This window comes from Mauremys reevesii, linkage group 18, assembly GCF_016161935.1.
Source record: "Mauremys reevesii isolate NIE-2019 linkage group 18, ASM1616193v1, whole genome shotgun sequence".
In the NCBI taxonomy this organism is placed as follows: Eukaryota; Metazoa; Chordata; order Testudines; family Geoemydidae; genus Mauremys; species Mauremys reevesii.
This window is the reverse complement of record NC_052640.1, coordinates 4,312,580-4,337,976: the sequence shown is the minus strand read 5'-3', so window position 1 is coordinate 4,337,976 and position 25,397 is coordinate 4,312,580. Positions and strand designations below refer to the sequence as shown.

Genomic DNA, 25,397 nt, shown 5'->3' with positions numbered 1-25,397 from the left:
ATCCGTGGCCATAGTAGAATGTCTGTTCATACAAAACTGGCTTGTATGCGGCGAGTTCCTTAATGCTGTCTTTCATGCTGGATACAGGAAGAGATCTTCCATTAACTACTATTTGTTTATTACAGTGGGGCCCAGGACCCCATTTTGCTAGGCCCTGTATAAACTTTGGCTCTACCCCAAAGTATAGGATGAACAACAGAGGGATATAGCTAGGGGAAACAAGCAAACAGTGAAACAATAGTTGTCAGCATGATATGAAGTGGTACCATGAGCTGTTGAGGGGTTTTTTTTATAGGCATTATGGCTACGGACAGAGTTGAAGATTGAAGTACTTGTGGGGAGGTTTACAGAGAGCTATTCCCAAACACGAGCCATTATGGAAGAAAGCATGAAGGTGCTTGTTTGAAAAACAAGTGGGGATAGGAGTTGACATTTTGATGATGAATGAGAGAGAGTAGCTGGGAGCAGGAGGGGAGACTAATAGAGCATGGGGAGCCAGTGGCAGGATTCTTAAAGGCTTAGCAATGGGCTGGGAGAATGATCTTAGGCCGTGTACTATGTAGAATATATATAAAATAAATCTCCACAAAATGGGAACATCTTTCCTCCTCTAAAATAAACTCACTGGCAAAGATGCACTTTTTGAGATGCTTTTAACTTGCATTACACAGCACTGTTCACCTTATAGGATACCAGAGAGCTTCAGCTTAACTAGTCCAGAAACTTCTAGAAGGTGCTGTTTCATCACCTGCAAGTCTTCATTTTCAAAGTGACACCTAATTATAGAACCCCTGCTCACTGGTATTAGAGGTCTGCTCAACTAGATCTTGTATTGTTTAAAACCCAACTCCTAGAAACCTATTATATATAAAACTACATTAATGTTGCAAAGTCCACCAATCAAAAGTTAGGAAACGGCAGAGTTAAAGTTGCCTATAAAATCTTAATTCATCCCCTGTAAGCATTACAGCCTAATTACACAATCACTCCGGTCCTAGGTGACTCACACTGGACACTCAAAATTAGCAGATACTTTTGACTTTATTCTTTGTGTCTCTGTTCCCCTTCTGTAAAATTGGGACAATGCCCCCTCTTACAGGGTGTTGTGAAAATAAATGTGTATTTGCAAAGCACTCAGATACTATAGGGAGGAGGCTGTAGGAATGCCCATAAAGTCGAGTCTCTCTCCAGCGCAGGGTCAGAACAGTCAGCAGTAAGTAAAGCATGAGGCCACACCCTGACCAACAAAATACTGAATAGCTGCTCATTAAGTGAGCACCATCCATCCCATGCACTGAATGAGGCAGGGGGCTGGTAAGGGGGGAAAAGTGTGATCATGTAGTTAAATGTATCATCATGCATCAGCACAAAGAGGCTGAATTAAGGTTGTAGAGACTGTGCAGCAGCCCACTTGGCTGGGAGTTTGGGAATGGGGACTCCCAGGCTCAGGGCCGCCCAGAGGATTCCGGGGGCCCGGGGTCTTCGGCAGCAGGGGGCCCTTCCGTTCCGGGACCCGCCGCCGAAGTCCCCCGCAGACCCGCGGCGGACCCCCCGCCGCCGAATTACCGCCAAAGCGGGACCCGCCGCCGAAGTGCAGCCTGGTCTTCGGCGGTAATTCTGCAGCGGCGGGGGGGCGGCTCCCAGAATGGAAGCGCCCCCCTGCCGCCGAATTACCGCCGAAGACCGAGCTGAACTTCGGCGGCGGGTCCCGCTCCGTCTTCAGTGGTAATTTGCCAGCGGGGGGCCCTTCCGGCGAAGAACGGGAGCAGAAGAAGCTCTTGCGTCCGGCCCCGCAAGAGTTTTCCGGGCCTCCCAGAGCGAGTGAAGGACCCCGCTCCAGGGGCCCCGAAAAACTCTGGTGGGGGCCCCTGTGGGGCTCAGGGCCTGGGGCAAATTGCCCCTCTTGCCCCCCCTCTGGGCGGCCCTGCCCAGGCTTCTCAGCAGCCTGTGTGGTGGGCTGCTGATTACCTAGGCCTCTCCCACCTGGTGGGGAAGTGGGCCAGCCAGCTTTCCAGCTGCCAACCTCTGCAGGCTGCCCTGCACCCTGGGCTGACAGATGAGGCCATGAAACTGGCCAGCCCAGCCCTCGGCTCTTGGGTTCCCTGGCGGGCCAGCTCTCCAGGCAGGCAGACAGGCTGGCCACATGGTGCCTGGAATTTTTCCAGAAATGCCCTTTGGGTTTGTTCATTAGTTTTTTTAAAAAATTTTCCTTCCCTCGGAAAATGTTGAGTTTCTGATTTTCCATTCAGATTTAGAAATGCAAAAGTTTTCAGAGGAAGAAAGTTCTGGTTCCCTCCCACCTTAAAAAGGCAAATTAAAAACACATTTTATTAATAAATTCTTGTTTGGTGGGGCTTTGTCTAATGAGTTTTGAGTCCTGCAAGCTGGTGTTACTCCAGATGGGTTGGGGGGTGGGAACAATGTGTTTGTCTATAGGCAGCGTTATAGCAAGAACAAAGTGGGCTTTAGTATCACATATTACACATCCCCTCCTTTCCGTATGCAGGGAGCAGGGCACTGGGCCGTCCCTTCTCCGGTCTAATGCAGAACAGGGTACTAGCCCATTAGTCCTGCAGGGGCTGAGGCTGTTCACGGGGGGAAATGGGAGAGAAAGCTGCTTAGAAGGAGGGTGGTGGGGAGGATGCTGGGAGGCAAGAGCCACCCAACCCACCCCAACTCCGGTAGGCTGGTGTTGACTAGGTCAGAGCCTGCACCACTGGTCCTGCCCACACGAGGGAAGCATGTGTGGGATTCCTGCATGGGGGGGCTCCACACCAAGACCACCCATGGCTCCAGCATGAGCCTCAAAGGCACCTGCCCTGCTACTTCCCTGTGTGCCCCCAGATTCCACTTCAGTTCTGCCCCCACATCTGCCTGTCCTCCAGGCCCCAGGATTAATTCTGCCCCACATCAATTCTCCTCTCCCCCAGATCTGCCATCTCCCTGTCCCTCCAACCCCCAACCTTAGTCCTGCCCTCTCCTCCCAGTCTCCAACGTGCAACCAACCTGGTGAGTGCCCTCAGCTGGCCCAGGGAGCAACACTTTCCTCAGCTGAGTTGAGGAACAGGGCTGATAGCCAAGGCTTGAACCCCGAGGCTCCCAACCTACACCCTGGGAGGGAAGAGCTGTCTTCACCCCACCCCCAGGGGCAGGCCAAACCCATGAGCATAATCCCCAAATGGACACCAATTAATTCTGTGGGGCACCCTCCATTGGCAGCACAACTGCCTGGCCGTGATGCTCTGGCAGGTGAGCCCACGTCTCCACCTTAGTCATGAGTCACTTGCTTAGCATGGCAGCACTGCAGGGGACTGGAATAGCAACATGCCGGCTGCACCCTCGAACCCGTGTAAGGGCAGCTGGAAGCCAGCATACAGCCATCTTCAGGCTCCTTCACGCTATCGACCAAGGCTGCCTGGTGGGGTCCCAAACTCTGAAGCAGGCTCAGCAAATCCCCCGTCCCTCTGCTGCATTCACGGTACAGACATCCCAAAGGTGTTGGCCCTACCACCCATCGCTGCATGAGTTTCCCAGTGACCTTAGCAGGTCAGTTTGATGCAGGTTTGGGGAAGGGGACGATGGAGCACGCTCAGGCCCAGAACCGTAGATACAGGGCCCCTCTCTAGGCCCAGCTGGCCCCTTCCTCTCCTTGTATGTGACAACCCTCCCAAATGGATCATGGTGATTCTGGCCCCCATTGCAGGTGCTCTCAGCCCCATCTGACCATGCCCCATTCTGCTCCCAAATTCCCATCAAGTCTGCCCCTTTCCCTCTACCTCTGCTCCTCTTTAACCCCCCCTCTCCCGCCACCCACCTTCCCGGGCTGGGTGTTGCAGGGAGGCAGGGGAAGGACCAGAGGAACTAGCCTGTCCCCATTGCTCACAAGCGGGGTAGAACTCCACTGGCAGCAGCAATGATTGGCTGCTCTTCCCAAGGAGGCAGGGAATTGGGAAAAGCAGCCAATCAGAGGAGACTGAAGCGCCAGCCTGCATCACATGCCTGACATAGACACTGCAAGAGCTGACAGCACTTCATCTGTGTTGTGTTTTGCAAAGGCCAGTTGCTGGTGTGAGATGCACATGGGCCCTGCAGCACTTGAAATAATTCATTGCTTGCTCCAGTTTCCAACAGAAAAATCTTTACAGATGCTACAGTGCAGGTCACTTCTCAGGGTCTAGTGCAGGGGTGGGCAAACTATGGCCCGCAGGCCGGATCTGGCCCGCGAGCCGTTTTAAGCCAGCCCATGAGCCGCACCATATGGCTCGGCCCCGCTCCAGCGCTCTGGCCAGGACACTGGGTCGGGAGCCACCCTACATGGCTCCCGGAAGCCACGGCATGGCCCCGCTATGGCTCCTACGCGCTCCAATGGGAGCTGCAGGGGCGGTGCCTGCGGATGGGCACCACACAGAGCCGCCTGGCTGCGCCGCCACACAGGGACGTGCCACTGCTTCCGGGAGCCACTTGAGGTAAGCGCCACCCAGAGCTTACACCCCGAGCCTCTCCCCATGCCCCAACCTCCTGCCCCAGCCCTGATCCCCCTCCTGCCCTCAGAACCCCTCGGTCCCAGCCTGGAGCACCCTCCTGCACCCCAAACCTCTCATCCTCAGCCCCAGCCCCACCCCAGAGCCTGCACCGCCAGCCAGAACCTGCACTGCTTCCTGCACCCCTGCCCCAGCCCTGATCCCCCTCCTGCCCTCAGAACCCCTCAGTCCCAGCCCAGAGCACCGTCCTACACCCCAAACGCCTCATCCCCAGCCCTATCCCAGAGCCTGCACCCCCTCCCACACCCCAACCCCAATTTTGTGAGCATTCATGGCCCGCCATACAATTTCTATTCCCCGATGTGGCCCTTGGGCCAAAAAGTTTGCCCACCCCTGGTCTAGTGACAGCTTCACAGCATCACCTGCAAGTCAAAACGTAGTTCCCATTGCAAGCGGATCCAGCACTGCCACCTCGCATGGTTTTATCTCTGGCTATGTAATAATTGGTGTTTTGCTTAAATCCCCAGTTGTTGGAATCATGAGCGTCTCAGTTTCATTTTTTTCAAAATAAAGATTCTAGCCCGCGTGGTTGCAGAGAAGAGCGTTATAATCATGAAACAAGTGCACCATAAAGGGTTGAAAACCAGAAGGCAATTTTAAAAACCCAGTTAGTATTGGGTGCTTTTGGGGGTCCTGACTCATGATATTTGAATGGTTTGGGTTTGCAGTACTATAAAAACCTCAAAAAGAACAGGAGTACTTGTGGCACCTTAGAGACTAACAAGTACTCCTGTTCTTTTTCCGGATACAGACTAACACGGCTGCTACTCTGAAACCTATAAAAACCTCCTGACAATAATAAATAATAATAATAAATCTCTTCTGAGAAATAAACCCTCAAAAGCAAAGAGATTCTGAGCTAAAAGTCTCTGTAGCCTCAGGAACCTGGGCCTAGTGAAGGAAGCATGATACATGTCTAGAGATCCTGCATCTGTGCATTCTTCTCCCGTTCACTCCCCTGCCAATGCCCTGCAAAGTCCTGGGACAGGCCAAGCCTCCTCTAACTGAGGCTACGCAAGCTTTGGCCAGAGGGCCTCACTCACCACTCGCTGCACTTCCCTTCCTCAGCATTCAACCAGGTTTGCATAAACTCGAGTGACTGGTGCTGGATGCAGCAAGCCTGAATGACCGTCTGGGGCTGGGTATGTGATTGATGGGGGCTCTGTATTCATTTCTACCTCCCTGTGCATCATGAAGAGGGCTGTTTATCTCGCTCTACCCCTACAAGGGCCAGGAATTTAAGGGGTCTTAACCCATCTTGTGGCCCCCTCTAGCCACTGAAAGGGACAGTAGTTCCCTCCAGCAAAGTCGATGGAGAGGGAAACCACCAGATGGGAGCGGAGAAGTATTTTATGGGGCCAGAGCCCTATGAGACCTGGTGAGTCCTCTGTAGGTTCGAATAATCATCCAAGCTCTGAATCTCCTGGGATTCTTCCACTACTGAAGTTATATGGAATCTGGTTCTGAAGAAGGGGGTTCGGATGCCAGTTTTACATGTTGTGTGCCTGCACTAACACTGGAATTGCATGGCTTCTTATTTTAGTCCCCTTGATGCCTCCGGTCAGAAGAGTCAGCTGTGCTTTGGGTATGTAAGCAGTTACGATACAAGCGGTCTTACCTGCTAACACACCCATTATGCCCTCACTCCCAGTGCCCCAACCACTGGGTTAGAATTTTTCCATTGACTTCAGTGGGAGAAGGAGCAGGCCCTTACCGAAGACCAGTGCAGTATGAATTGCAGGGAGGTGCAAGATGCAAAGGCACTAGCCAGAGTTACGGTGAAACTAGCCATGTCTCAATGCATTTATCAAAGCCCTCCAGTTCCAAGGCAGGGGAAACACACATAAATATTGAGCAAAGACCGTTAATCCATATCCCAGAGCACATAAAACTTACCAAAAAGCTAAGTGCAGCTCCGTTGCCTTTTGCCAGACCTTGTTTATATGCTCTGTCCATTAGCAAACGTTTCATCTTTCACTTCCGCTCTGTGTCCTCAAAGCCGTGAGCTGACACATGGAACTGAACTGCCAGATTTCCTCATGGTGACTGGTTAATTAAAGAAAAAGAAAAGAAAACAAAAAACCCCGAGGCCCTTTATGTGCAAAGGGCTGCTGCGTTTCTTTGCAATTTATCTGGTCCCCCTTGATGTGTCATCAGCCTTTGATCATTTCTACTGGGCACAGGTTCCAATCCTTTCCTTCCCTCGCTCTCATAGCCTCATAGCATTTGATGCTGGGGTGTGTTTTATATTGTGAAGGGTTCAAATTACATAAAGCCCCCTTTTCCCTCTCTTGTCTAGGTCACCATGCATCCAGGGGGTTACAGCCCAAATAATAAAAAATCAGCTAGTGGCTAACAACACCCAAGACCCACACCTAACACTCCCTCAATCCTAACTCCCAGCCTCACCAAAAATCCACCTCCCACTCGCTCATCACACATTCAGAATCAAACAGGTGCAAAGGGTTGTAGGTTATGGGTGCAAATTGTTGTGGGCTCTGACCACAAAGAGTTGTAGGAGTGGGATAATCAGGTCACTAAACAGAGACCAGGTTTAGAGTCACTGGAGGGGAGAGTCAGAGCTCCCATATTAGAGGAGAAGCTACTTTAAATTACTACCAGCCGTGCCCTGACACGGGCGAGGCCTATGGCAGAACTGAGCGCTGAACAGTGCGGGAGAACTCTGAGTTGTAGCAACAGCCCTGGAATAAAAGAGAGAGGATGTAAAGAGGCAGGGAAAGTAGGTCGGCGGAGGGTGGGTGTGGAAGTGGCCTTGTTCGGTTTCCATTGGCACGGCACAAAGGAGGTGTATTAAGAGCATTTTGACTATTAATTTAATTGTGTTGCAGCTGTTTATTAAAGTGACCACAGTTTGCTTCCTATAGGCTCCATTTAAAACACAGGTGTGAGAGGGAGTGTTTAAAACCAAGGGAAAGCTTCAAAAAGCCATGTCGCCCCAGCTTGGAGAGAGGTTCTGATTTGGTAGTTCAATCCAGCAAGGAGGAACAATTGAAAAGGTGGGTGCATGCCCCCACAGACATACCTAGCCACATGCGTGTGCCCCTACCTGCACACCCTCCCACACATACATACACACGTGGCCCACATGCCAGCATGCACTTCCCCCAGACATAAACCCATTCACAGATGTGTTCCCCCATACACACTGCCCCCACCCCACACTCTCCTAGCCAGGGGCCAAAGAGGGGAGCTTTTGAGTTTTGCAGCAGGTTGGTTAAGACTCCAGGGTCTAGTAAGGAGCTGCTTCTTTGCAGAGATAAAAGGACTTTAAAAATCTCCCCCATATTTATAGCACTTTAGTTGACTCATGACTACCCCCTACCTCTTTTGTGCTTTTCCATGTGACAAAGACTGCAGTTGCCCTCCAGCTATATATATATCCACATATATACGCACAGACACGCACACTTTGGATAGAGCAGAAGCCAAAAACTGCCAGGCTCAGGTGTGGTTTATGTTCTTGTTTCTGCCCCCATTAACCTTCATCACAGGGCAAAGGCCTTGACCAGCCCTGTTGATGTCTTATTTGCATTCATTATTGTCCACATCTGAAGACTATAGTAATTAGAGGTGGAAGAGGCTTATTACATCCCATCTAGCCCACCCCCTGGAGAGAGGGTGGGAACTGGGGATGTCCCTTACTCGCCAAGGTTCTGTGCAGTCTAGTTTAGACATTCTAAGCATTGGGGCTCCCCATCTTCTTCACTTGAGAGATGATCCCTCAGTCCATGGAGTTTATCCTGATCTTTCTATCCATTTCATCCCACTACTCCTAGTGATACAACCCTCAATACATTTCCCCTTCCCTTACCCTTGCTCCGAAATTTACACCATACTCGATGACAGGGTACTCCAAGACACTCCAAACTCTGTATGTTTTGAATTCATCTCCAGACGTCCTTGTTGATTTCCATCTCTGTCGTGAGGCCAAAGAAAGCCCCAGCTCCAGAGACTCCTGCAAGCCACACGGGGTGTGTTTGGATCCTGCTCTCAACATTTGCAGAGTTTTGTCATCTGCTGGTGGAATGCTTGGCCCTGGGATGGAGGCTGAGACCCAGAGCCCCTAACCTATGGAAGCAAGACACTTAAATACCTCTGAGGATCTGGGACTGAGCCCTTAAGATCCAGTCCTGCAATGCTTTCCCCATTCATCTCTCACTGTAGGATCAGGGAACTGGTTCATCGTTCCAGATGTGGTTGCAGGTGGAGGAGGCTGTAGGTGGGGGCTGAGAGGGGGCCCTGACCACAGTGCACATGCCAATCTCTGCTGTGAATCCCCCATACCAGTGAAGCCAGTGGGCTGATGGGGGATTCACACAGCTGAAACAGAGAGTAGAACATTGCACAAAATCTGGAGAGTAGAAAAAGTGCTGATTTGGTTGTACCATTTATCTCAGCTTTGCTGGCTCACTCTTTAATTTGACAACTGCTGCAGCGACACCGGGACTGAAATAGAGAGAAATCCATTTGAAAATCTCTTCCTGGAAAGAGTCCTGTCTTACTGCAGTGGCTAGTAACCATTCACGCTCCCCTTGCCCTCCAGCGTTACTCGCCTGCAGAGAACCAGGCTAAAAGCAAAGGAAATCTGTACTAAGGCCTCTCAGCTGTTCCCACTCAGCTCTTTCCTATGGCCAGAGCTATGCCGGCTATTTCCTGTTTTAATCCCGAGGGAGAAATACATTTAAGGCAGCTTTTTCCAGACGTGGCACTGAGACATTCTGAGGTTTAAGCAGAAGTCGCCACTAAAATTGTTTGCTACTATTTAGGAGAGCTGGACAGATAATGAATCACAAGGGATGGGTGGGGTGGCGGTTGGTAGGCAGATTGCCTGATGTGGTGTAGCCATGCATATGTGTGTATGCAATGTATGCACTAAATCTTGAGCCTTGCTCTTGGCTGGGACCGTGACACGCTGGCCAAGGCCATAGGCATTAGCTAAGAACTGGCAAACTCATAGCTGGAAACCAAACCTGGTCACCTCTAGGTTAGTTTTGTTCAAAATAGGCATTAGTCTTCTGAGGAAGTATTTAGACACTATGAAATGTGTGTAAATTGCTGCGTGCATTAATCTCACTTTTCATGTCTGTATTCCACCCTATAAGGAAATACGTTGATTTTGATTTATAACTTTGAAAATGTTTGCTCTGCACTTGTGAACCCAGACATGGGAATTGCCCTCTCCCCCCCCCCCCCCGCCACCCCCATCAGAAAACAAAAGCTTTGTTAATTGCTCCATCCACCCATGGAGAAGTACGTGCAGAAGGCCCTGTCTTAGTGATTTGAATGCCGGAAGAGGGACATAAAAATAGCTGACATGAAGATTTTTCATCTCTATGCTGTTTGAACTCTCACAGGGCCAGAGATATTGAACTAAGGCAGAGATCCCCAGGGGTTACCTGTGGGTCCATCTTGAAAGACATTTTGAATTGACAGGTTACCATGTCTCTGTCATCTTTAGGAACCTTAGATGGTAACTCATTTGTGTGTGTGTGTTTGCTATCTTTAACCTGTAAAAAACTCTTATTTCTTTTTCCTAGTTAGTAACCCTTTAGATAGTTTATTACCGGGTTGGCTACAGGTGTTGTCCTTGGTGTAAGATCTAGGGTACCACTTGATCTGGGTGAGTGACTGGTCGCCTGGGACTGGAAGCAATCTGAATATTTAGTGATTTTTGGTGTAAGTGACCATTTGTCACTAAGTCCAGCATGCCTGGGTGGCAAGATGCACTGGAGGGTCTAAGGGGACTGTCTGTGACTCCCTGGTAAGACTGTTATGTGAACTCCTGGAGCACTTTACTGGCTTGGTGAAATCTAATTACAGAACATCACCAGTTTGAGGGGTCTGCCCTGTTTTTGACATTCTGCCCTGAGGTAGGCACTCAAGGTTGTGAACTACTCCAGACAGCGTGACCGGGGCTTCTAAGCAACCCCATAAAACAAATATACAATAACCAAACTAACAAGTCACCCTCCTCATTTTCCAGGCCACAGAAACAAAACAAATCTGCATAGAAAATTTCTTTATTAATAATGGTGGAAAAGGGAGGCAAGAAAAAAAACAAAATTGAAAACAGGAATTTTCTTAAGAAATGAGTGGAATGTTGGCATAAAACTTAAAAGCTAACGTCTGAGCATTAGATTTCTCCTTCTCCCCCCTCCATTACCTAGTATCTTTAGTCAAGTTGTTATGGTTGTGTTTGGTTTTTTTTTAATGGAAACCCTGAGTAAAATATATTGCTGTGAGTCATATTAACATCTTTCTGGAACAGTTAATCAGTGGATATAAGAAGCTCACTCTTTTTAATCTATAATAATTATTATACACTGCAACAAAATATGGAGGCCAAAGAAAACAACTGTAAAACTATCAGTTGTGGAAGTCTACAAAGAGCTGCAGGTTCCCTCTCATAGTCCTTTGAAGATCAGGATGTTTGAAAAAAATATCACAGAAGGTCATAAATATCGGTAAAGCCTTTACGATGCCAGACGACAAGTCTGAGGTTATGTTTGAAAACAAGATTCTTCACACTAGATGGAATTACATGGTCCAGCTGCCCATTATATGAAGCACCCTCCTCTTTTCAGACTAGTCAAGAGGATGAGGTCCAAAAATCCCATCTAGTGTCACTCGCTCCACACACACAATTTCTTTTCCACCCAAAGTCCTCCATCAAATAGTATAAAAATGAATTAGAAAAATAACATTTGCAAGAAAGCCAGCAACAGCTTATTTTACAGAGAACCAAAAATTGCCTGGAAATTCTTCTGAACTATATGTTGACCCTAATGGATAAAGGCCCTAGATTTCCCACCAAGTAGAGTTCGAATCCATAGGTGCTCACACAGTTTTTATTCAGGCAAAACTTCCATTGATTTCCCCTAGATACCTGGGTAAGAAATCACAGGATTTGCGCCATATAAATGACTGGTCATACCATATATAATTAAAGTCCGCTATTCGAGACAGGCTTAAGCCCCAACATTTCATTCCGGATCTGTCACTCACCCTGAAAGCTAAGTCATGGATTCTGATCAAGCCTACCTCTAACCACTACATATGTACTTACTGTAAGTGAGAGCTACTAAGCAATTACACAGTAACTGAACGGTCTGTTAATGTAAAACACACTGTCCTAAAGCGAATATGTTTTGATATTAGAGCTGGGCACCATGGCTGGTATAATGACAGGGGTGTCTATTGTGCCCACTTAATAGAAAAATAGCCCATCGCATGTTGAATCAATTTCCAAATCAATTAACGTGGTCAGCTGATGAATGGAGATTGTCCATTGCTTTAGTGTTGTTTAGGAACGAAGGTCCGTTTTTCTAGCGCCCGAGTTCCTGTGTTAGACACCTGCAGCACCGGTATCAGGAGCTGCTGGAACAGACACATCTTGCTTCTCACCTTCAGGGGTTTGCATGACGGGATCGGCAGCCCCAGGGCATTCTTTGAGCTCTTCCGGTAATGACTCATTGGCCTGCTGCACGTGCTGAACTTCCTCAGTGGAGGGAGGTTCTTCTTCTTTGGCCTCCGTTTCTGCTGTGCAACTTGGAGCTGGCGTCTCTTTTGCTGGTTCAGCTTTCTCCTGGGGAGCCACCTCTTCTTTAGAAACACACTCAGCTGTTTGTTTGTGGTCCTCCACTTTGGTCCCTTCCTCCTGTTCTTTCGGGGGCTTATCCTCTATTTTGGTCCCATCTCCATTTGCCATGGAGACCTTGGCAGGGGATTTCAAGTTCTGGGCAGCAGCCAATATATCAGCTTGCAGCTGTTTGGATGAGTCCATGGGCTCCTCCGGGTGCGTCTCGGGAGCCTTTTCAGGAACTTCACTGAAAGCTTTGGCACCCCCCGACCGGTCATTCTGGTCCACATACTTCTTCTTAGGAAATGAAGATGGGTAATAGGCAGAGGCCTTGTGTTTCTGCCGGGCGATGGCAGCTGCACATACAATGAAGAGCAGCACAAAAACTAAGGACCCTACCACAATGATTAGCAGCATGTACTCTTTAAAGAAGTTCACAATCCTATTGAAGATGTTGATTGAAGTCGAGGTGCCATTGACAGAGTTCACAGCAATAGTCCCGGATGTAGGATTCACCCCCAAATTCACGCTCGCAGAGGGGAGGATGGAGGCACCCGGATTGTCTCCACTCCCACTATTATCATCCAGGACAGATGTCTTGATGCGTGTCGATCGCGTGGTGCACAGAGGTGCCATGAGCATAAGGAGCACACAGACCGTAGCTGGAGCAGCCATTTCCCAGACAGGACTCTGCCACAAACAGAAAGAAAACAGGGACAAGTTAGTATCGGTCCTGGGCAAAGTTCTGATGCATGGTCTGAGGTGCCTGGGAGTTGTGACAATGGTCAATGGACAATGACAATGAGTTGTGGTATGGTGTGTGCTTCTGGGTAAAAGAATGAAGGGTGTGACCTGGCAGGTGGCTTCACTTTCCATGCCCTTGATTTAGTGGTTTGTGTCAGGTACGTTGCTTGTGAAGCAACCCTGACTGCTTCTCAACGACCATTCAGGTGTATTCATTTCCTAGGTTTATTTTAATGCTTTAAGTGGGGGTGGTTAGTTTGCAGGAGGGGCGCAGTAGGTCCATCTCTCTGCTATGTTTTATGTAGCTAGAGTATGGTGGGGTTTTATTTTGGGACATGGGTCTTTAAGAGATAGTGGTCACCAGTAAAATAGGAGGGCTTCCAAGGAGAAATTTCAGCCACAGCCCAATTTCAGAGACTTTCTATTAAAAACGTACGATGAGAAACCAAACGAAACCCTGCCCAAAAAACTCAAAGGACATAAAACTAACCCGGAATGAAATTTCACATGGATTGGCCTCAGGCTTTTGGAGTGAAACAGGAATTTATGCTCCACTGTCAACCCACATTAAGACATAACCTTAACAATGGAATGGCTATCAGGTCCCTCTATAATAAATGATAGAGAAAGGGTGGGAAAAGGAGCTCTCAGGACATTATTGCTTTAAACATCAGCCAGAGCTTCAGGAAACGGTGCGGCAGAGAAGCCAGAGGAAGCAGCTGCACTTTCTTGAGCTGTCTTTCTTAGCTGGACTTTGCGATCAGCACCCTGGCCCTCCGCACCTGCCTATCCTGAGTGTAATTTTCATGATCTTGCAGAGCGCACATGGCTACTGTTGATATTTCAGTGCACCCCCTGCCCATGCCCTCCATGCCGCTAGCTACAACCCAAGCTTTTTATTATTCATGTTGCATAGATGTACTGCCAACGATAAAGAGCAAATACTGCGTATGACAGACGCCACAGCAGAGTCGTGGCAATGGGACACCTGCCCCTCGCCAGAGCCGAGTTCAGATCCTGAGCCCGGTCCCTTTGGTGGATCACCATGGGCTAGGAGCACTGTGGAGGCAGCACGCTGAACGCTGAGGAAGATGCAGGGAGCAGTGAGTGACTCCCTCTAGCCAAAGCTTGTGTATCCTCAGTTTGGGAAGGGGAGAAGAATGTGAGGACCCCCCACACACACCCCGTACATGTGCATTTCCACACGATCAGATGCAGGTGGATGTGCATCCAAAATCTCCTACTCAACAAGCTGCAAATCCTCTACTCCGTTTTGCTTCCTTTTTTTATACGGAGGACGATTGGGGCCAATTTTCAGGAGCGCCGCTCCGATTTGCACCTCCAAGAAAGCAGGGCTGGGCTTCAACCCATTGACCAAGCTGTCTGGAACTTCCCCAGCCAATGTTACCGCCACCCACTGACTAGCAATGACATTCAGCCAGTGGAAATGCGTGACCGTCAGAAGATGTACCACCAAGCCCAAGGAATCTCGCAATGGAGACCACCACAGCATCGTTAACTCAGCCCCGTGTGCCTGGCATTTTCTAACCATGTGGCCCTCTGCTAGGAGGAAGCCTCCCAGCCCACCAGTAAACAGGCTGCACAGTTTAAGCAGTGGTTTGACGCGAGACCTCCAAACACATCGTATCCTGCTTCCTGGACGAGGCCCCTGTTCTGGAGGTTACAACCCCTGGAACTCCCAGTGACCTGACTTTGCTTGTGCCGGGCTATTTCTCAAACCCACCTTTAACGAGGGGAACGGCTGTATGGCTGGGAGGCTGATGCTGTGCAACTCTCACTAGACCCTGGGAAGCTCTGTGCGTTCTAGCAGCTATAAAGATATTTCTGGTGGAAACCAGACCTGGCAATAAATTACTTTAAGCGCCGTGGGGCCTGGGCATGTCTCACAACAGAAAGTGCATTTGCAAAAGATAACACACAAGCACACCCCAGGAAACTGACAAATAATTCCCGCTTGCTTATTTTTATGGGGAAGAAGCTGTATGCTGCACTCCCCTGTCGATTACAGCTCTTCCTGGCCATGAGCTGCAAACTCCTTTACCAGGCAGAAGCCAGAGGGGGAAGCCAGGAGGCCAGGCTCTTTAAATAGTAGCGGGTGTGGTGCGTTTGCAGCTTGAGGGACTCTGGGGGGTCCCTGGGCCCTGAAAGGCTCGGGCCCTGGGAGAGCGGTCTGTGGCCAGACACTGGATGGGTTGGGAGCCTGCCACACTGCGCCATGTGGATGTGGGTCTGGGTAGGAGGGGCCCCAATGCACACCTGCCCAGCCATGGTTTTAGCCAGGGGCCCCTTTAACTAATTCCTCGACAGTCGGTGGCAGCAGGCCACGCCCTTCCAGGTACAGCCCCTTGCTGGCAGGCCTTGATAAGAGGTGTCTCGACCTCCAGGTTGCTAGGCTAAAGTATGCTTGACTGGTTGCTCTTGCCACATAATTGAGCAGAATACACGGCTGGTTATAACACCAGCAGATGGCACCGAAAGACTGGATTTATCACCCACCTTAGAGGTCTTAAAGTCGTCTGGAAAAAGTGGGGGAGTATCTTAATCTGGGATAAGCAGTGCACCCTGCAGCAACCCAGCTCAATATAAAACACCCTTTTTATTGCCACATCTGCAACCTCTTAGGGATTCCACTCGCCTCTCCCACCACACACACACACACACACACACACACACACACACACACACACACACAGCACTGCCACCCCACCCTGCCGTTGGACTCTCTCGGGACAATTTTCAATAACAACATCCGAGAGTCACAACGTGCAGCTTACATTATCACATTCAAAGCAGACACAGCAGCTACCAAGCAACCCTTTTTAAACGTTTAATGGTATTGCTTTTGCCATTTCTTTCCAAAATAACGAAAGTGTTGATTATTTTAGGCACTGAGTTACTTGCCAAGTTTCATTTCTTAAAGAAAAAACAGCCCGAACTTTGATTTCATTTTTGTGATTGCAAAGAAGCATTGTAAAGTGCAACATTCCATCTGTTTTACGCTGACGTACTTTAAAAACAGATGAAATGATTTTTTTCCCCTTCGTGTTATTTATAAATGCACGGCTGGGGTGGGAGTGCTGCGTGCCAAGATACTGGCGCAAGCAAAATTAGTTTGGCTGATTAATAAATTCCTGAAACCTGAGGCTAACAATGGAAACTTTGAACAGACTTAACTACAGAAGGGCAAACGTGCAGCTCCACTGATCCATCCCACGCTTTGTTTACTAATTGTTAGAGCCACGTGTGTAGCGGGAACAATGGTGCAATGATCAGCAGCCTCATGCATGGTTAGAAACAGATTCAGACAATGATTGAACTCCCCTTGGACACGATTGCCTCAGACAGCCCTGGAGAAACCAACTGCCAGCAGGACCACTTACGTATATTACAGCTATTGATCCAGTGGAGGACAAGAGGGTAACGTTTGCCAGGTGCCTATGAGAGCAGTGACTTTCGCTGTCTTGACCCTGTGTGCCTTGAACAGAGGCATTACAGGAGGACCTGACATGTTCAGCAAACAAAGGCTGCCAGTGCCTCATAGTCTTCATCAGGAATGATGTAGAACAAGAGGTAAGGTGCACTCACATTTGTCTAGAGGAAATGATGCTGTGCCCAGCAGAGAAGGACGTTACCCACGACCTCGGGCAGTGCTTTGTACAAATGATGTTTCCCTGTGGGCACGGGGGGTATATTAGAGCGATAACAAAGACCGTTTCCCAGCTTCATTGCTGACTTGCTGCCCTGTAGAATCTCTGCATTACACCAGTAGAAGTGGTGCAGCAGGGATGGGATGGCGTAGGGTATTGGTAACAGGGTACAGGTGGTAACCAAATGCCGCCGCATCTGCCAGCCCTTGGACCAGCCTGTGTGAAGTGAGTTGTGGGTCTCAGTTCCATTACCAGAGTGACGAGTGCAAACGGCCTTTTCGTTGGTAAATCAGTGCAGGAGGTAAAAACCACCACCACAAGCTGCTGGAGCCTTGTCTGCACCACACCGATCCTGGGTGCGAGCTCTCCCTGGCTAATAGTGCGGGAGCTGATCTGGCAGCACCATTCAGTTCTCCCAGTCACCTGCCACTGTGGAGGGATTAGCCCCTTCGTGCTAGAGGCGAGGTTAGCCTGGGGGGGTTCCTGCCCTGCCAGCAAACCCAGATGTCCCTGCAATCACCAAGACTGATATTTGGGCTCACCAGGCGATGCGCAGTGGTGCTTAGTGAGCAGGGTTACATGTGCATTACCCTGCAGGAGGCAGGAACAGCTCTCGAGGTGTGTGGGGTGTGACCTCAGATCTCCATGTTGTTCTGCCAAAGCTGTTTCATGGCCTGACTGCTGCAGGTCATCGCAACCAACAGCATTTCCCCTTTTGCCCACTCCCGAATTGCACGGAGTCACTGCACCCTGCCAGTGCATACGGGAGGCTCTGGGATGGCAGGACCAGTGTAATGCCTCCACATCCCCAGGCAACCAGCTTTAACCCCCAACAGGAAAGACACTCCGGCTGCGGTGAGCAGCTTCTTGCTCTCCAAGGAGCATGGGCCGCAAGCCACCGAGGGATGATCAGTGACACGATAGACCAGAATGGACACCTGCAGCTTCCCTCAGGCAAACCACACAGGGAAGGGGTATTTCTCTCAGACGGGGAGCGCACTCCGCCCCTGATCTCACCTCTCCCCTAGTCAGCAGGGAATTCTGAAACCATCCAGATCCCAGATAGCTAAATGCTCACACGTATTGGCCCAAGGACCGGCACACACAGTTCCTCCTCACGCCCTATAAGTAGCTACACCGACTCAGCTAGCTGATTAACTTAGGGAGGGGTTTCCCCTCCATTGTTACTGCTCCTGTGTGTTATCCTCCCCATTCTCTTTGCTGGGATGGATTTCACCTGGGATCAGTGTAATCTAGACAGAGCTATGCAAGCACACCTCAGCCCTGCTATGTTGTCACTCCCCCGACCACCCAGATCTGCGTAGCCCACATGTGGTCAGGCAGGGTGTAACCTAGCATCCTCACGGCTGAGTCAGCCCTCAGCCAACATCTCACCCAGCTCTCACCACTGACTCGCTCCTAAAGGAGAAGTGATCACACGCCTGAACTCACCTGCACTGATCACTAGCTGGCTCAGTGAAAGAGCTCAGAGGAAGGATGGCCCCACGGTTAGGCTGCTGGCCCGAGGCTCCATTTCCCAGCTCTCGTGCCATCTTAGGCCACTCTCTGCCTCAGTTTCCCCATCTGTAAAATGAAGCTAGTGTCCTCTCTCACAGGGGTGTTATGAGGATAAAGATCTTGAGGTGCCAGAGAAGTAGCTAAAGAACGAACAGCCTCGCTCTGGGTTAGTTCTGCCATTAGCGGTTCTATTTTTCCCTCTCCGCATGCGATGAGTTACAAAGAGCAGTCGCCCGGCCACCCTGGAGCGTGTCCACGTTCCGTAGATGGGCAGCAGCAGATTTCCCTGCCTTCCTTGCCCCAGCAGTCAGCCCGCAGGGAACCCCAGGACCGAGCTGCACTCCATTCCCAGTGTGCCCGTCCCCAGTTTCAGTGCCCCCACCCCATCCTATAGCCTTTGTTTAAAAAAAAAAAAGAAGCTGATTTTAAACAAAAGAAAACATATTTTGAAAAAAATTAAAAGAAAACAGAAGCTGCACTTTAAAAAACCCCCACAGTAACTCTCCCCGAAATCCGGTTCCCATTCAAACACAGAAAAAAAGACCAGCGTCTCTCCTCTCCTATCTTTGCAAAGAGGCTTTGCAGCTAGCAAGGAGGAAAGGAGCATGTGCTGCTGTGGTCACCCAGGTGCGTGCTTGAGACCAGCTCAAGCTGCAAACTTTGAATCCAGATAGGGTGAGCAGACAGCAAATGTGAAAAATCGGGACGGGGGTGGGGGGTAATAGGAGCCTATATAAGAAAACGACCTAAAAATTGGAACTGTCCATATAAAAATCGGGACATCTGGTCACCGTAAATCCAGATCCCAACTTCTCCAAAGTCAGCCAGGGAGCCAGGGTTTTGTTCTGAAGGCCAGAGTCATGGCAACCAGCAAAGCAAGCTGCTGCTCTCAGGGGCGCTAGGGTCCTTCTAATCTGCTATTAGTGGCCTTTATATATATTTATTTATTTATTAAATCAAATGTGTTTATTTTGTGAACACTTTTCCCATTTGGTCGCCTTGTCCTCCAGCCCCACCGTCTCCTCCTGGACCCAGGCGCTGTGCTGCGACCCTCAACTACATAGCAAAAAAGCCCCGAGCAGGGACCGACAGGAGAAACGAGGAGGCTAATGATGATTCCCACTCAGCCTTCGTTCACACCCCTTTATAAAGCACTGAGCAAAGCGGAGTTAAGGAACTCGACGTGGGCCCAGATCAACATGATGAAACCACCCACACCCTAAATTCAGAGGGAGCTTCACAGCTGGAGCTAAACTTGGCAAAGATACGGGATATTATACTCCAGGAGCCACAGGCCAACATCCTGCAGTCGTTATTCAGGCAAAACTCCCAGTGACTTCACCAGGAGTCTGCGCAGCGTTGGCGCCACATTCATCTCACAGGCAGTTTTGCGGCAGCAGACCAGTAGCCCTGAATGGCTTCACTACCACTTGGATTACACCGTAAGCTCCGTTTGGAGTGAAGTTTTCCTCCCCCCGTGTTATTTAGTTCAGGGCCGGCCTCCCCTCCAAAGGGGTCGTTGGTATAGCAGCGAGAAGGCTGGACCTCCTGGCTGCAACAAAACTAAGCCATCTAGTAGCCTTGAGCTACGAAGGGAGCAGCGGCAGGTTTCAGCCACTGAAGCTTAATGCAAAGAGAAGGCCGAGCCCCGCGTCTCTTCCCCCCGCTTTTAAAATGGCACCCGACTCTGTTCAATGCTTTGCAACGTGCAGCCTGGGCAAAAAGAGAACAGGGGGAAGCTGCACATTTTCACTCTCTTCCCCTGCCACCCAAAAACCTGCCTGCACCCAGATTGCGCCCTGCTAGGTGGGTCGTCCTTCCCAGCCGTCGCACCCCTCAGCACATGCTGCTTGGGCCATGTTCCTTTGACCACAAGAAAGTACAGAGACATGGAGCGCTGAGCACCCACTGCCTGGGCAGCCCATTGCCCAGCCAAGCGCCAGCCCTCCCCCGGCCCTCTCAGCACATTGCCCCCAAACTCCTGTCCAGTCACACCCCAAGCCTCTCCCCGAGTCCCAAACTCCTCCCCAGTACCCTAATGTACCCCTCAAATTTCCCCAAGCCCCCAACACACTCCTCTCTCCCCGAACGCCTGCTTCGAGCCACAGCAGGGATTTTTAATTGTAAAGCAAAGGAAGCAAATCGAACGCAATTTTCCTCTGCTTGGCAAACCCCCACTCCCCCCCAGCCCACTGAGCTCTGCTCCCTTCATGCAAATGCACATCTGGCCTCTCACACGCGCACCCTGCTTTGCCCAGGCAAGCTCAGTCTGCTCGCTTCAGTAGCACTTGAGAAGTTCTTGCAAGAGTCCAGAGCTAAGCATCTGGCTCCCTTTGTCTCTCTGGTATTCTGCAAGCAACTCCAAGATGAAATCTTTGTACCACGCTGAACTCTTATTCCAAAGAGAACTCCGCCAGCCTGCCTGTCTAGTTGAGCACACTCAGCTTGGTTCACAAATGGGCATGAAATCCTAACATCAACACACTGGGGGAAATATATATACACATCTCTACGGCAAAGAAACAAACAGTAAAACCAGCCCAGGACTGTGCTGCAGTGAAAGCTGCAGTGAGGAGTTCAAAAAAGGAAAAGAGAAGGTTGCTGGAGAGGGGGGATCCAATGCAATTTTGTTTGTAGATTAAATATTGTAAAGCAAAGTGAAGGATCTGAAAGATGGGGGAGTTGCATGTACTCACCAGCTGCAGGTTAGACAGAGGCTAAAGTTTCCCAGCACCCTCCTGCCAGGGGGGTCTGTCTACAGAGCTTGAAAGAATGTAAAAGCAAAGGGGAAAAGTTTGCTTGTCCTGCACTCCTTGCCCAGTTTCTTCTGGCTCCTTGGGACGGTGTCTATCTGAGCCCAGCCTGGAGCCCTCCTCCTCTGCAGCCTTGAGCTCACTGGCTAGGATCGCTGCGGAGCAGCTTGTTTTCATTAAGGCTGGTTTCATGTGGGGACAAGGGAGGGAGAGAAGAGGGGGCAGGGAGACCCTCAGTGTCTCCCCCGCCTGCTGGCAGCTCCCTCCAAGCTTGGGAAGTCCTGAGCTTTCACTCCCACATCTGCAAAAGGGAGGGGGGGGGGGAAGGCAGAGGCAAGGAGCTTGTTCTTTACTGGAGATCTGTCAAAGGCGAAGCCCGAGCCCCATCAAAGCTGCAGCCCCAGACAAAAGCAATCTGGGGAAAGTTTTGTCTTTAATTCCTTCCAGCAAATCTCTCTCGCCCGTAGTGCCCCTTCATTAACCACCAGGATAGAACAGGAATCAAACGCCCTTTCACAGCACCACTATTGAACTGCTCTGGGAGCCTCCAGGGGTGACGATGGGGCCTGGGGGGGCTAACGAAGGTTTTATTACTTACTCTGATGGAAAGCGTGGTGGGGGGGGGGATAAAACCCTGGCTTGGCATGCCCGGCCATCCCTCCCAGCTGTTCTTCACCTTGTCCACGTGGGCGAATTGGCCAGGACACGAGCAGCGGAAGGCTATGGATTTTCTGACATACTCCTAAGAAAGTCAAGTGCATTAGGAGAGCTTCCCATGGGTCCCCCAGCTGCCAGGAGAGCTCGGTGACCAGGAACGTGCCCAGCATGATGGTCCCATGTGGTCCCTTGCAGCTGGACATTTCTGAGCCCCCACTGTCAGGACAGAGGGGGGCCCCCCTCCCAAGATAGTGCTGAAGGGAGGTTATCTTCAGAGGGGGGCAGGTCACCTCCAGCATGCAGGAGAGCTATTGTAACCCCCACATGCTCTAGCCTCCACCCGATCTCCGCTCCTCCTAGTCCTGGCCTAGAGGAGCGGAGCCCATGTCTGCCAGGGCGCCTGCGGTCAGACACGCACCTCTGGGTTCCCCTGCATGCAAAGCAATGGATTTAAAACACAGGTGCAGGATTAGTCTATCTCCCCAGCCCCCGAAGCACATGTAGAAGCGCCTCTGGGACCAGTCACCTCTGCAATCCAGTGGAGGACGGCTGCCACCTGCTCCTTTTGATGCACGTTCACTCCATCCCTGGGGCTGCCCAGCAAGCTGCCCGTGCAGCCCTCAGCTCGGCAAAATCTGGGCCTGGCCAGCCTGCTCAGAGCCTCAGCCACTTCCAGGCATCCATACTTCCATAGTGTTACCTGGGAGCAGCAGATTCTTTACATCCCCTCCACTCTTCCTCCCTCCAGGGGACTCCTCCTACACACACCCCACTCCTCTCCCGGGATGCTTCCCGCCATCCTCCCCCACCAGCCATTGGCTCTGCAAGCAGCTGCTCCGCTCCCCACTCCCACTCTGGCCAACTCTGGGGCCCTCTGCAAGGCCTCTGGAAAGGCCCAAGTGCACCCTCCAGCTCTTGCTGAAATCAACAGAAGTTTGCCAACAGGAGGCCCTTCAGGATTCGGCCCACGCAAAGCCCCTCTCAGGAGCTGGTCCCTGCTAATTAAACCACAGCTTAACAGAGACCGAACGGAGGTCAGGCATCTGGCTCGAGAACTGAGGCTGGAGTTCATCCAAAATTCCAGAAACAAAAAGGTCAGCCTTTGACCTGCTAACCCTGGGGCTGCTTCCATCAGTCCGTTTCCCTTGCTTTCTGTTTCCCCTTGGCTGCTGGACTTGCCAATCACCCGCAGAAGAGTTTAGCATCGAGCCACTGACAGAGTTCAGCAAAGTGCATCTCCAGTTAGCTCAGTGATGTCCTGCAGGCCACCCAGCGCTGCTTCCAATGGAGACAGAGCCGTACAGAACATGGGGGAAGGGGAACCGCTCTCCAGAGCCAGCCTTGCATTCAGAACCAGTGATTTGCAAGGGGCACAAAGGAGAAATAAAGAGTTAAAAAGTTACCTACCTGGCCTTAACCCAAGGCAGGGCCAGGGGTGCGCCGTTAAACTCTTGAAGGGGAGGGGTGTCTGGATTTCTTCTGGAAGCATTGCTGGAAAAGTCACTCTTGTAGGACACAGTTTGACAGGCACTGAACTCCTTGTCTCCAAGAGGCCATTTCCCAAAAGCTTGAGCCAGAAAGTGCCTGTACTAAGAAGGATGCATTTGTCTCCCCACTAGCAAAACTGGCATAGATTAAGGCCCATCTGATGCTCTTTTTTTATACGGACCAAGGGTATTTTCCCTAATCAGCCCATCTGTGGCATCCTTCTCAGCTAAGCTCCTCCAAGCTGGGTGTTTCCCGTATTCATTGCTGGGATCAGTGGGCTAAAAATCCACGTGGTTCTGCCCCACGCGCATGCTGGTGTTGTGCATGTGAAACTGACGTGCTTGCACGTTTTGCAGACTCAACGAAAGCAGCCCTGGATTTGTTGGAAATTGGCGTGCCCTCACTCCTGTTCTGGAGTTTATCTGGGCAGATCGCCTATTAGCTTTGAACAGGCTGCTGTGTCATGAAGGCACATAGAGGCCTTCAGGCTCAGGTCACTGAGCCCTGAATAGAAAAGCCAAAATAGTAATAAACCCTGGGGTGTTTACATACTAGGCACAACCTGAGCAAAGTTACAGCTATAATAGAAGAGACAATTATAGCGTAAGGCTAAGAAGTTGCCCTTGTTGCTTTGGGCTTTAACGATGGGTGATTGTAGGTTCCTAATAACTCTACACTTTTTCCCAAACAAGACCATAACATTACAACGAACGACATACGTTTTCGTTGTCCCATGCAATGAGCGAAATTGTTTGGGACACATGTTAACTGTCCTTGGGTGAGTTCATCCACTTGGTATTTTATTTCTGAGCTTTTTCCCAGCATTTTTTAAATAACCCCCTAAAAAGCTTGTGATAAAAAACACTTTCTTCATTTCATTCCCCTTTTCTTTTCCCAAAGGAATGGAGCAAACATGCCTCCTTGAGGGGATTTAGGCTGTGAGAACATTGCACCCAGGACATTTATTGCAGTGCTGGGATGATTTGAGATGGAAATATGAGCCCTGTAATCCTTGACCCTCCCTGCTGGAATTTTTGCAGTACTATCCTTGGGTCCCAGGGCAATTCAAAGGAAAGCCGTTGGGTTTCAGATTTCACCCATGTTGCCAAACTGAATCAAATTCATTCCTTTCAGAAATAATTAGTCAGTCTTATGCGTTGTCCAATTATTGCGTCCAGCAGCATAATTCACCCCAGCTGCTGCGAACGCTCTTCTGTGCATCAAATAACTGGGCCCAAGCCTTCCAGGAAAGCAGAGAAGGAAAAAGAAAGATGGGGGGAAAGGAAGAGAGCTGTGGAGAGTCTTCTGTTTCTCTGAACTAATTTGGCCGCACTTGAAAGGTTTCAAGACCCTGCTTCCAGAAATGTATTGTTAGGAATCTGGGATAGAATGGGGAGATGGGGCAGCCTTGATTTTCCTGTAATAGTCAGTATGGTGGAGCTTCGCTAGAGCTCCAGGGATACCTGGCACTGTTGGGAGACTTTCTGTCTGTCCTCAGTTTTCAGGCCTAGCTGTCTGGGTGCCTCTGTGTCAGCGCCCCCAGACAGCAACCCTGGGGACAGCCACTAATTCCTCCCTGCGCCCGACGCACCGCTTGGAGAGATGTTATCATTCAGGTCCCTCAGGTCTGGTCCATCATTAACCCGTAGTGACCAGTCCCAACATGAGAACAGAGTCTGTGGTTTCGGTCAGTCCCTACTGCAAGGTTTTCCAGATGGCTTTGGGTGAGGCTGAGCTGTCAGTTTCTTAAAAAAAAAAAAAACTCAGGAACAGGAAACCAGCATTTAACTAGCCTGGAAAAGGGCCTTCTCTGAAGGTGGTCCCTCTCCCTTGCCTTCGGCATGAGGATCTAAATGAATGGAGCAGAACTGGGTGCTACAGCAACCCACCCTGAAACATAGTGGAGTGACACCATGATGCCAGGGAGCAGCATCTCCCATCACAGCCCATCTGAACAGGAACGCCAGTTTCAGTTTGCTGAATGTTGCGTTCCCTAGTGGGAAAAGAAGGAAGGATGGTCTTGTGGCTAAGGCGTGGACTGACAGTCAAGACATCTTGCTTCAAGTCCTAGTTCTGCCATGGATCTACCATGATACCTTGGAGGGGAGCCATGTCACCGCTCTCTGCCTCAGTTTCCCCACCTATAAAATCCAGACAAAAATAACTACCTCTTTCACAGGAGCATTACAAGACTTAATTCATAGATCTAAAGTGCTTGAGATCCTGTGAAAGGCACTAGAGAAGCACTAAATATTTTTAACATGTGCCCTCCCAATTCTGGTCTGCTGAGCCATTAGCCTTTCTCAAGTCAAGTTCGTGCTTAAGAGTCCGTCCGTCCTGATTCCAACCAAGTCTGTTTCTAGCCGCTTAGAAATAAACCCTTGATACTTTTATGCCTGCACAGGAAGGTCATGGCAGAGGCTAGGGA

At 50.2% G+C, this 25,397-nt stretch overlaps 1 protein-coding gene across 3 annotated transcripts in view; it reads right to left on the bottom strand.

The window, feature by feature from the left end:
* Window positions 1–11,396: 11,396 nt before the first annotated feature.
* Window positions 11,397–25,397, bottom strand: part of TMEM119 (transmembrane protein 119) — a 38,607-nt gene continuing 24,606 nt past the window's right edge. Inside the window, exons 1-2 of one of the 3 annotated variants that reach the window (XM_039504443.1) lie at window positions 22,889–22,999; window positions 11,397–12,831 (exon numbers count right to left, since the gene is read on the bottom strand). In XM_039504443.1, coding sequence (XP_039360377.1) covers window positions 11,908–12,816 — 909 coding nt within the window. In that variant the 5' untranslated portion in view covers window positions 12,817–12,831; window positions 22,889–22,999 and the 3' untranslated portion in view covers window positions 11,397–11,907. Of the gene's footprint in view, window positions 12,832–20,767; window positions 21,018–22,888; window positions 23,000–25,397 lie in introns of those variants that run through there. The other 2 variants (XM_039504442.1, XM_039504441.1) reach the window with 2 other exon arrangements.